The following is a 12,033-nucleotide window of genomic DNA, read 5'->3' as shown; positions in this document are numbered from 1 at the left end:
ATAGTAACCAATACTCTCTGGTAACTACTAAGTGGGGAGAATATGGACATGATAGTCTTTTGCTCTCTCCACAATAGCATAATCGTAACTCTTGCATGCATCTTCAACTGCCTTCCTCCACCTTATTGTAGTACTTCCTCTAAATTTCACCAAACATTGAAAACATGAATTGACTAAATTTCAAATTCAGAGATAAATAATGGCAATTACAAGTACGAAAATATCCAGAAGAGAAACATTAGACGTGCTTATAACCCCCAATCAAATCAACCAACGATGGTGTCGGTATGTAATGATTAAAAAAGACTGAAAAGCTTCTTCAGTTCGTTTTTAGAAGGTTTCTTTTCACAATGAGTTTACTAACAGACCTTTTATTCAATATTTCGGAAACAGACTGTGAAGAGAACGGTCAGAATTAAGACCAAGCAATCTGTCCTACCGGATGTACCACCTCCAGTAGAAAACTTTCCTATGCGTCAATGGACCATTGAATTAGTTCTTTTGGATGAACAAGGAAACGAAATTCCAGCCACGATATTTGATAAGGTAGTGTATCATTTGCATCCAACTTTTGCAAACCCTCATAGAACATTCACGGAACCTCCTTTTAGAATTGAAGAACAAGGCTGGGGTGGCTTTGAATTGTTGATAAGTGCGCATCTTCTTGAGAAAGGGGGCGAGAAGAAGATAACTCACGACCTACATTTCATGAAAGATGCCTATGAAATTGATCATGTAATCCAAGTTCCTACCAATAAGCCTCTTCTAAGAGCAGAACTAGAGAAAAGTGGACCTGTCGATGAAGTAGCATCAACAGCAGCAGCAACTCCAAATGCAACAGCGACAGCTGCCACCACTCCAGGTGACAAGAGAAAAGCATCTACTGTCAATGGTGATGTAAAAACGAAAAAAGCCAAGACCGCCTCCGCTTCAACAGTGAAAGGCTCTGTGAACTTGGAAAAGTTAGCATTTGGCTTAACAAAACTAAACGAGGATACATTGGTTGGAGTAGTACAAATGATAACTGATAACAAAACTCCAGAAATGAATATTACGAACAATATCGAAGAAGGTGAGTTCGTTATTGATTTATATAGCTTGCCTGAAAGTCTATTGAAGAGTTTATGGGAATACGTCAAGAAAAACACCGAGTAACCGGACCTCTCACATGTTTATCTAATTTAACCATTACAATTATGTAGTTGTATTTTATAACTTACATCTCCACTAACAGGCACTGCTTGCAGAAAAAGTACCAAATGAACACTATAATGAATAGACAAATCAAGCCTAGGGAAAATTGCACTGAAATATTTGATTGAATTCGCCCTTGGACTTGACTTTAATTATTGTCGACCTCCTACCGATGAGCTTATCTCTGAAAAAAATAATAGTTTGAATCAAATTCTACATGATAGCATATCACAATACTCCATTATGTTTTACTATTGTTGTAGCACAACGGTCCGCAAGCCGTCGATAGAAAACTGTATTGGCATCAAGTCAACACTTAACATAATGGAAAAAGATTTTGTAATGGTATGTTTTAATCTAATATTGCCATAACGTTTGTCACTAGCAGCATTGTCACTAACAAGTGGTTGTTTACAAACATATCAGCCTTACGTTCCTCGAACAATAAGAGTCAAAACTCAACAAATTATTTTACCAGATGCTCCTAAAGTCTACGAACTGCCGACAAGGAAATGGAGAATGCAATTATTTATATTAGATGAAGAAGGAAACGAGCAACCGGCCACCTTATTTGATTATGTTACCTATCACCTTCATCCCACATTTGAACGACCACTACGAAAACTCACGGAACCTCCCTTCACCCTAGATGAGCAAGGTTGGGGTGAGTTTGAGCTAAAGATAATAGCAAAGGTCAAATTTTGCTCGACAACTTACACTTTTCATCACGAACTATCCTTCGATAATAATGCGTACAATGTTGATTATGAGGGAAGGTTTCCCTACCATCAAACCAAACTGCGGGAAGAGTTATTAAATTCTGGCAGTGTACCAATTTACAATGAAGATGAAATAAGTTTGGGTCAAGTTACAAACTTACAAAGGGCTATTAATCTTATATCGGTATCTGATGTTGATACTATTCAAAAGGTAATTAATACAATTGTTACATTTCCTCCGGTATCTGAAGAAATTGCTAAGAGACGTCATCAAGAGGATGACATTGTAATATTATTGTCTCAAATTCCGAACCAGCTGCTCAATAAAATTTGCAGGTTGGTGGAGGCTTCCTCAGCTGCATCTTAAAGTTTCACTTACTGCGATGAACAAGAGCCAAACTGAGCGGTTTCAGTAGTATTATAAGGGCTATTTTGCGGCTTTTTTCGATATGCATTACCATTCTCAGTTCATCATTTCACTGATGAACCGGTGTCCAAACTTTTAGGGTCATATCCCATGAGCTAGACACTACTGCCATTCCATCAGGGCTCGTCTTGACGGCATTTATTCTGTTTCGATGACCATCAACTTTGCCAATCATTTCTCCTTTGATAATATCCCATACTGCACACCCGTAATCCGCATAACAAGCGTACATCAATCTACCAGAAGAGCTGAAATCTATTGATATGACTCCTTGATCTTCGATACAACTTTCCTTGAAATTCAAAGATTGAGGTGTTTTTACAATTGGATAAGACGAAGTTGAAGAAGAGGATGAGCCATACCGATTTTTTTGAATACGAGAATAAGCATGAGAATGAGGATGAGGATGATGTTGTTGTTGAAGCTGGTGCTGCTGAAGTAAACCGTCTGAAAATGAGTACGTCGATATCTGACAATCACTTCTTAAGTCAAATAACCTAGCGCTACCATCATCTGAACCCGCCATGAAGGATTCTCCATTGTTGAAAAATTTGATGGCACTAACATCACTATCACTGATGAAAAAACTTTGGGCTGAATTCGGCTGTCTAACATCCCATAGATACGCATACCCGTCCGATCCTCCGGTGATGAAATTATGACCATATCGACCAGTGTTTGCTGGTGGTAAATCCATGGTCAAGACATCGCCTAAGTGATCTATAAATTCCGTAACTCTTTTACTTTTAGGAATATCCCACATAGCGCATGTCATATCACCACTTGCAGTCAAAATAGTCCTCTCATCAAGAAACTCCGTAGCTGAAATGTAGCAGGTATGGCCCTTGAAGATGGAAATCACATTCTGTTGTATTCTATTATCTCTTGAAACACGATACACTGAACAATGATTGTCCAAACCCGCACTTGCAACCAGATTTCCGCTGGGACTGATAGCGCTACTCAAGACCCATTGGGATAACAAGGGGATAGCGCTTTTTTTAAGCCCAGTGAAGGGATCCCATATGATTATAAACCCGTCTTGGCTCGAGCTGAGTACGCTTGCCGAATCCTGGCTCCATTTTACGTCTGAGATTTTATTATTATGTCCTTTCAAAGTTCGAACCGGTTGTAAGTTTAACTCGTGTAATGAATTGACGCCGTGAGACAAGTTCATCAATTGAGTGTCTTGAATTTTGCCTTTAATTCTGTTGATTTGGTCGTATAACTGCTTGCACTCCGTCTTTGCTGTCCTTATTTTGTCCTCCACTGTACCAGCTGAATTCATATTGGGATAATGGTAATCGTGCACAATCAGTTCCTGTGGACGAATTGCATATTCTGCTGAATCGACTTCCATCTTGGATGCTGTTTGCAACTAGACACTGTAATAAGGAAAGGAAGGGGGTTGAAATGAAATGAGTAAGTATCGAACTTTGCAAACTTCAATCAATGATCACCAGCATTAGAATCTGCGATTCGATTAAGAGGCACTCTGAAACAGATTTCGTCCTTTCTGCTGATTTCCTCTCCAGGACCTTCATATATATATATATCCCTAATTTACTCACAACAAACTAATTTACTACAAATATGAACAAGGCAATGTACCAAAAATGCCCATTAACGCCGCGAAAGGAAACGACCATATTTCTTCCATCATGTATATATATATCATGCATAAAAGTCATGTCATTTTTGCAAACAACATTAAACCTCCGAACCAAAGCTGTACAGGCAATCTTTCTCTGCTATTTCACTTGTTTAACAGATTGTCAACTTCGATGTATATGCTGTACTGCTGTTAAATCCTAATGAACCAATGCCTTATTTAGTTCGCTATGTAACTCAATTGCTAATTGCAGCTCAAACTTCCAGTCATGGATTTAGACACTCCAAATAAAAGCAAAAGTAATATAAAAGATATCAATGCACATATTCAAGCGTGCTTTCCTTAGCGTCTCGTTCTACAGCATGAGGAATTGTATCCTCAAAAGGGCCAGTGTCGAAGCTCCCCAGTGAAACAGCGTTGTATATTTCACATGATGCCTAGAAAAGCCTCTCTTAAACAAGACAGATCTTACCAAGTTTTTGTGAAATGACAACCTCAAAAACTGTCGCTCTTTGCAAGACGATCTCCACGCTAGGTGAAAAAATAAAATAAAGGAAGCCTACGCGAACACTCAATACAGACGCAGACTATCACATAGCTCTCACACCTTACTTAGATACATTTACTATGGCGTTATGGCATTTACTGCGTTCAGTTTTCGGTGACAGGGGAAAAGGTCTCCGGTACCAGGAACGGTTAATGATGTGTGGCTTGTAGCAACCAAAAAAAACCACTGTTCTAGAGTCCTAACTTCGAATGCAACATGTAGTCGAATTTGCTATCATGATGCAATGATACTATGATATACCTAATGTTCCCACATGAAAGAGCTTGCTGGCCACAAACCAAAAAAATGTAAAGATTAGGGAATCGAATAGATCCTGTTGTGAAAAACTGCTGCATAAGGTTATTCAAGGACGAGATGATACTATGACTATGCATTCAATGATAACTACGAGTTTATATATGCTAAATTGGTCCCGCTTTCCCGACGCTCACATCAGACCGCTGGTTTGGGCTTGGATTTGGGTTTCTTCTTGCTTTTCAGACCTCTTTCTAAATCACCTGTCACCTTCTCCAAGTACTCTGGAACTGGTTTCATATTTTTTAAGTAGTGCATTTTCCAATTTCTTGCCTTGTCCTTCAGTTGAACTTGGGACCTGTTCTTTAAAGATTCCGACACCGTTCCTCCAGGACCGTACAGAGATAATATTTTGGCCCATGCAGGTCCGCACTGTTTCAAACCGGATTTCAAACAATCTTCTTCCTCTTGTGTCCACATCTTTTTTTGCTTAGGTTTTGTCTTGAAGGGCTTAACGGGTAAGTCTATTCTTCTTTGAGGTTCATTGGTCCTTAGCACTGTACTCTTAACATCTACCTCAGCTTCAGTAGTATTGATAGTATTGGGCAACTCTTCAACTAGATCGCTTTCCCCCTCTTCAACTGGAAGTGTTTCGCTCTGTACCGGAGCTGGTATTGTTTCTACAGGTGTTGGTGTACGAGATGGAACAGAACTCAATCCCTTGCCTCTTCTACCATAGAGCAAGACATCTGCCCGCTTAATCCCGTAAGAAAACACTTCTTTACAACATTCCTCCCAATCGTATTTCTTCATCAATTTTTGTAAGTCTGGGCATTCGAGAATGGCAGTCTTACGTCGCTTGCATCTTTCTTTAAAATCTGTTTCAGTGCATTGTATTTGCAATTGCATATATTTGCCAGCATATTTTATAGTCTTATCCTTGATATCATCCAGGATAGTGTCGGGGAAAACTTGATCCAATAGTGGTGATTTGCTGGTGTGTGGAGTCGAAGATGAAACCAACGCACTGATGTAGTACTGTGTCATCAAATCAAGGTATAAAACCGTCTGCGGTTTTAATAGTCTTCCATAAACTATTCTGGACCTGTTGGCAGTGATAAGGTCTTCCACTTTTGAACTGTCAACGTTAAAACAGAAGACCTCAATGAAGTTGTCAGCTAAGAAGCTGATACCAAAGGGCAACTCTTTCAAAAGAGTCAACAAAAACAAACATATGTTAACCTTTCGAAGAACTAAAAGGATGTACCTCTCGTGTGTCTGTATAAAAGAAGGTGACGGATGGTGGTCATGCCACACACCTGGGAAAATATGCGATACTCTCAACAGTTGAGGCTTTGTGTTGTAAAGTGATACGAGCTTTATGAATAATGCTAGCAGAGAATGATAAAGGTCTTGTTCTAGAGGAAACGCTTTTGGACTGGCATCTGATATTATAGCTAGGATAGTTCTTAGTGAATTAGCAGAGAGAAACCGAAGCAGTTGGACTGTCACTCCATCTAATAATGGAAGTGTTTTAAGCAATATTTGTGTCTTTTCTGGTAGTCTTCGGAGTATCGAATCGAACACATGGATATCGTGCTCTATTACAACATCACTCATTTTGCACAGTATATCTCCAGATGCATTCCGTAATTATACTAGTCAATTAGGTCTGTCTTAGCCAAGCAGAACCTATATCAAACCTTTGCTTCCGTGAATCAGTTTTTATAATCTCATCTCATCACCTTGGTATTGACATTATGAGCCAAGAATTACATTGACAAACCTTTTTCTGAATTTCTTTTTTTTATGCCGCTGTTTTCGAGGATAAAAATTACCTTACCCGGAGATACGACAGGTCACGTGAACCGGCGTCAGTTTTCAACCAATTATGCAACCAAGCAATATCAAATGATATAATCAGTAATGATACATTTACATAATAGTACTATAGGTATATTTATGATCTCTTGCATTCTCTTCAGAAGTAAAAAATGATGGCATTTTCTCAATCAATAGTTGCTTCCATTCGGCATCATCAAGCTAATAATAATAAGATACAATTTGTAATTAAATGATAGGTAAAAAAGACAGATTCTGACAGTTTATTGTCAGCAATGGATAGGAAACATGTACGATAAAGGTAGGTGGTATCTACCTGTTGATTTGAAATTTTTAATGATTTTATTCGAGATATCAATAAAGAAGAGCGGATTGATTTAGAAATCCGCTAATGTTAATATTACACTAGTCAATAATCTAAGTGGTGTGTTCTCATTTTAAAATTTCCGTGAGTTAAAAGAAAAGATGAAAGGAGGAGTAACAGAGAGACCACAGTAAGAGATAGGAGGTTTGGGTTGGAATAAATGATGGTGAATGTAGTCAAAAGGAATAAGTAGGGTAAAGGACAGGAAGGGGTGGAATATATTTCAACAGAAAGACAATTTTTCAAGGAAGAAAATAATAGAGTGGTGATAAAGGGTATAATTGATTTAAATAACACAAAAATAACCGATTTGAACTGAATTATTAAGGGTAGACAGAAGTATCAAAGGAAGGTAGTAAAATACAACACACGCATTAAGAAGTTAGGTGAATCGATATTCACAGGAGGTAAAAAAATAAAGTGATTCGAAATTTGATTAACTTTATTTCTTGGACTTCTTAACGGCAGTCTTCTTAGCAGGAGCCTTCTTGGTAGCTGCTTTCTTAGCAGTGGTCTTCTTTGAAGACTCCTTCTTGACGACCTTACCAGCAGAAGCCTTTTTTGAACTAGTAGAGCTCTTCTTGGTGGTGGCAGCTGGCTTCTTGGTAGTAGAAGATTTCTTAACAGCAGAAGGAGCTGCCTTCTTGGACTCAGCCTTTGGTTTTTTCACCAATTTGATAGAACCAGCAGGTCCCTTTGGTTGAGAGAAGAACTCAGTCTCCAACCCTCTCTTGGACAGCCAGGTTGAATTGGGTGTCGAAGTTTTCACCAACTGGGTATTTTTCCTTGATGAAAGACTTCAAAGCTTGCCTAGAAGAACCACCACGTTCAGCTAGAGCAACAATAGCTTCAGTAATCAATTCTGCACAAAAGAAAAAGGAACTCACACGCATGCGACGAGAGAATGTGATGCATAAGTTAGTAAAGTGAATTAACATTTCATAATGGAAGCTTAACCAATGATAGATTGTAATTTCAAATGAACAACAATAATGTGTGCAGCCAGAAAAAAAATCAATGAAGAAAAACAAACATTACAATTTTGAAGGGGTGACAAAGCATGGTCTGCTACACTGGTAGTTCATAGTATCAACAATCAACAATCTAACTAAAGCTAGGCTCCCAGTCTCAGAGCAAAGCACAGTGACGGAAAAACGAAGGAAAAAAAATAAAGTCACATACCCTTATACTTTGGCAAAGCTCCTGATTTTGAAGCGGCCTTGGATTTTGGGGACACAGCGGTCGATTTCTTAGTAGTCTTAACAACTTTGGCAGCCATTTCTGATAGTATTGTATAATGGTAGAGGAATAGGACAGTTACTTATAATATGACTGGATGCTAAAATCTTTCTTTCAATATTAAATCACAATAATATTTTTTTGCTCTCTTAACTTTTGTTTATAATTGCAGATAACGTCTCAATTTGCGGCCAGAAAAACTTCTAAATTTCACTCAATCAAACTTTGGTAACAAATAAACAGAATAGCTCAAACAATAGGGTTCAAACGATGATATATAGCTCTCTCTTTCTCTTTAAAACTTCTTAACTGTTGTTGTTGTAAATAACATGGAATGTATCTCTAAGGCTTTTTTGTTTGTTTTTTTTATATTTCCATTCAGTTCGTGTTTTGTTTTGTTTTGATTTTTCGACTCTTTTTTATTGTCTATCTGTGGGATGTGTAAAAAACTACCGATCAAAAAATAAGACGCGAATTTTTGGGTCTACTATGCACTGCACAGAGTCTAAAGAGAAAAGAAGTATCTGGGGGAGGGAAACGATAGCATTCCTTTTTCCTTTTTTTCTGTAACGTTATTTCTGACGCTTTCGCAATAATTTAGTGCTACAATTGTGTTGTGCTGTGTATGGTTAGTTAATGCATGTGTACTATAGGTTGAACAACGGTGTAGTCTTCGCTGTTTAGGGGTTAGCTTTATCATTCAATAAGAAAGCTCCCTTTTATGGGCTTATTAAGAGATGCTGAAAGTTTCGCACCTGGTCTGAACTGGAATCTTTTACCATATTACCCGGACAAACGACTGCCTCTCAATGATACATGAAAAATAGACATATATTCTAATCATGTGATTTAGAAATAGAAAAAACATCCAGCGGTGGTTACCCGGAAATGAGAATGTTCTACTTCTCTTTTCTCTGTGATGAGATGGTTTTATTATTACATATTGAAATAATAGCATATATAACAGGGAAGAAACCAGAAGATGCCCTGACGTTTTATTGTCCGTCTCTGAAGTATTACTACACACTGTATACATCAATCAAGAGTTCAACAAAGATCCAAATATATGTTTGCTAACCAGTGCCGCAGGGTGCTGTTCAGACAGCTATGGATGGGTCCAGCCAGGACAGGTGCGTTGCGATTTATGGTTAGACCATCGATAATGTCAAATGTTACTAATGATATGAAGGGTCCTTTTGCCTTGACTAACAAGAGGTTCGCATCGTTTTTCCCCAGTATGATAGGCAAGATGGTTCGTATTCCGGCTTACGTTGGGGGTGGTGCCGCTGCGTTTGGTTCATACGTTGCTTATAAAGTGAACGAAGCCGGACAATTTACACAGGATCAACTATCCAAATTCAAAGATTTCACGGGAGATGTCAAGGATAAATTGGGTGATTGGTTTCAGAGAGATGGACAGTCGGACGATGGAGGAAACAGTGGTGACAATAACGGGTCGGATGCCGTTGCAGCAGCTACTCTCCTGGCTTCATTATCAGATGATGAAAATGATGATGAAGGGAAGACATTGAAGAATCAGCACGATGAAGAGGAATCGGCAGATGGAAAACGTCGTAAAAAGAATGGAAACGATGAAGATGAGGAAGATGATGACTTGGAAGAGGCTGAGGACAACACGCAGGATGAAATGTTAAATTTAACAAAGCAAATGATCGAAATCAGATCAATCTTGAATAAAGTGGATTCTACTTCAGCCAATCTAGCTTTACCATCTATTGTTGTCATAGGGTCTCAGTCAAGTGGTAAATCATCTGTCTTGGAATCCATTGTCGGCAAAGACTTTTTACCAAAGGGTACTAATATGGTTACTAGAAGACCAATTGAATTGACCCTAGTGAACACTCCAACATCTCAAGAAGTTACTGCAGATTTCCCCACTATGAGAATATATAATTTGAAGGATTTCAAAGAAGTTAAAAGAATTTTAACGGAAATGAACATGGCTGTGCCTAGCACTGAAGCTGTCTCAGATGACCCTATCCAGCTCACAATCAAATCTTCGAGAGTTCCAGATTTGTCCTTAGTTGATTTACCTGGTTACATTCAAGTGGAAGCTGTTGATCAGCCCATAGAACTTAAATCTAAGATTCGTCAGCTATGTGACAAATATCTCGAAGAACCAAACATCATTTTGGCTATCTCAGCCGCAGACGTTGATCTTGCAAATAGTGCTGCTCTTCGTGCATCTAAAGTAGCTGATCCTCAAGGTCTAAGAACCATAGGTGTTGTCACTAAATTGGATCTTGTGGATGCTAAGACTGCTCGAGCTATCCTTAATAACAGAAAGTACCCTCTAAAAATGGGATATGTCGGTGTCATCACAAAGAGTCCAAGTACGACTCCAGTGCAGAGATTATTCGACAACAGATCTTCTGGAAGTCATTTGTTTTCAAAAAAGAAAACAGACCCAACAGAGACTACAGCTATAACTCAAACAAAGCAGTTTGAGAACGAATTTTTCAAAGAACACAAGAAGGATTTCACTGCGTGCCAAGTGAGTACGAAAAAATTAAGAGAGAAATTGATCAAAATCTTAGAGGTTTCTATGAGCAATGCTCTTGAACCTACTTCCCGTTTGATTCAACAGGAATTAGATGACGCGGCATATCTTTTCAAGGTGGAGTTCAACGATCGTCAACTAACTCCAAAGTCATATTTATTGAACAACATCGACGTTCTTAAAGTTGCAATCAAAGAATTCCAAGAAAAGTTTGGTAGAAACGATCTGAAATCAATTCTCAAAGCCGATTTGGATCAAAAAGTTTTGGACTTACTTGCTGCCAGATATTGGAAAGATTTGAACTTACCAGAGCTTTCAACATCTCAAGACCTTGAAGATGAATCCTCTGCATTGTATTGGCATAGAAAGTTAGAACTTGCACAATCTAGTTTGACCAAAATTGGTGTAGGTAGATTGTCCACTAGTCTTGTTACGAATGCCATTATTCAAGAATTAAACAACATTTTGAATCAGTCACAGTTGAGAAACCATGATTTGATAAAGGAGCTTGTTACAAACACTGCTGTCAACGTTTTAAATTCCAAATATTACTCCACGGCGGACCAAGTTGAAAACTGTATCAAACCATTCAAATACGAGATTGATTTGGAAGATAGAGATTGGTCCTTGGCTCAAGAACACTCGGTTCTACTTATTAAAGAAGAATTACGCCAATGTAACGATAGATTCAATATGATTAAAAACGCTGTTGGAAACAGAAAGCTAAATCAAGTTATTCAATTCTTGAAACAGGATCCAAATAGAAAGGAGACTCTTGGATTCTCTGCCCTACTGCTTGAAAGGGGCCATGAAGCGATGTTCCTACAAGATAGATCTTCATTATTAAATTTCAGACTCAAGTTCTTGAAGAACAAATGTTTCTCCGTGACTCAGAAAGATAAATGCCCAGAGGTATTTTTGAACGCAGTAAGCGATAAACTAACATCAACCGCAGTATTATTTCTAAATGTTGAGTTGTTAAGTGACTTCTTTTACAATTTCCCAATTGAATTGGATAAGAAACTAAGTTTATTATCTGATGAACAAGTCGAGATGTTCGCTAAAGAGGACGTCAGAATTGCTAGACATATTGAATTACAAAAACGTAAAGAATTATTGGAACTCGCTTTGGAGAAAATAGATTCTATTCTTATGTTCAGAAAATCCTATAAGGGACTGTCGAAAAGAAACCTATAATGATCACTGTATCCTATACAACCGCTTCTGGAACACTTTATAATGACTACTATTTACGAGATCACTGTATATAAACAAAACTTAATCTTAATATGTTTCTACATGGAAATATGCCA

The 12,033-nt window shown here is 38.1% G+C and overlaps 5 protein-coding genes across 5 annotated transcripts; 3 read left to right on the top strand and 2 right to left on the bottom strand.

Annotated features, from left to right (window-relative positions):
- Positions 1 to 276: 276 nt before the first annotated feature.
- On the top strand, positions 277 to 1,155 carry KLLA0_D06831g (uncharacterized protein; the record flags this gene model as incomplete). The annotated part of the gene is made up of 2 exons (XM_453365.1): positions 277 to 285; positions 394 to 1,155. The coding sequence occupies 2 exons, from the start codon at positions 277 to 279 to the stop codon at positions 1,153 to 1,155; spliced, it is 771 nt and encodes a 256-aa protein (XP_453365.1).
- A 558-nt stretch (positions 1,156 to 1,713) lies between these two features.
- Positions 1,714 to 2,280, top strand: KLLA0_D06809g (uncharacterized protein; the record flags this gene model as incomplete). Its single annotated transcript, XM_453364.1, has 1 exon — positions 1,714 to 2,280. The coding sequence occupies one exon, from the start codon at positions 1,714 to 1,716 to the stop codon at positions 2,278 to 2,280; it is 567 nt and encodes a 188-aa protein (XP_453364.1).
- A 109-nt stretch (positions 2,281 to 2,389) lies between these two features.
- STE4 (G protein subunit beta) lies at positions 2,390 to 3,700 on the bottom strand (the record flags this gene model as incomplete). Its single annotated transcript, XM_453363.1, has 1 exon — positions 2,390 to 3,700. One exon carries the CDS (start codon positions 3,698 to 3,700, stop codon positions 2,390 to 2,392), a length of 1,311 nt encoding a protein of 436 aa, XP_453363.1.
- A 1,252-nt stretch (positions 3,701 to 4,952) lies between these two features.
- TBF1 (Tbf1p) lies at positions 4,953 to 6,374 on the bottom strand (the record flags this gene model as incomplete). The annotated part of the gene is made up of 1 exon (XM_453362.1): positions 4,953 to 6,374. The coding sequence occupies one exon, from the start codon at positions 6,372 to 6,374 to the stop codon at positions 4,953 to 4,955; it is 1,422 nt and encodes a 473-aa protein (XP_453362.1).
- A 2,891-nt stretch (positions 6,375 to 9,265) lies between these two features.
- MGM1 (dynamin-related GTPase MGM1) lies at positions 9,266 to 11,917 on the top strand (the record flags this gene model as incomplete). Its single annotated transcript, XM_453360.1, has 1 exon — positions 9,266 to 11,917. The coding sequence occupies one exon, from the start codon at positions 9,266 to 9,268 to the stop codon at positions 11,915 to 11,917; it is 2,652 nt and encodes an 883-aa protein (XP_453360.1).
- Between the last annotated feature and the right edge of the window lie 116 nt (positions 11,918 to 12,033).

Source organism: Kluyveromyces lactis (genome assembly GCF_000002515.2).
Source record: "Kluyveromyces lactis strain NRRL Y-1140 chromosome D complete sequence".
Classification (NCBI taxonomy): domain Eukaryota; kingdom Fungi; phylum Ascomycota; class Saccharomycetes; order Saccharomycetales; family Saccharomycetaceae; genus Kluyveromyces; species Kluyveromyces lactis.
The sequence above is the reverse complement of the archived record's forward strand: the minus strand, read 5'-3'. Positions and strand labels throughout refer to the sequence as shown.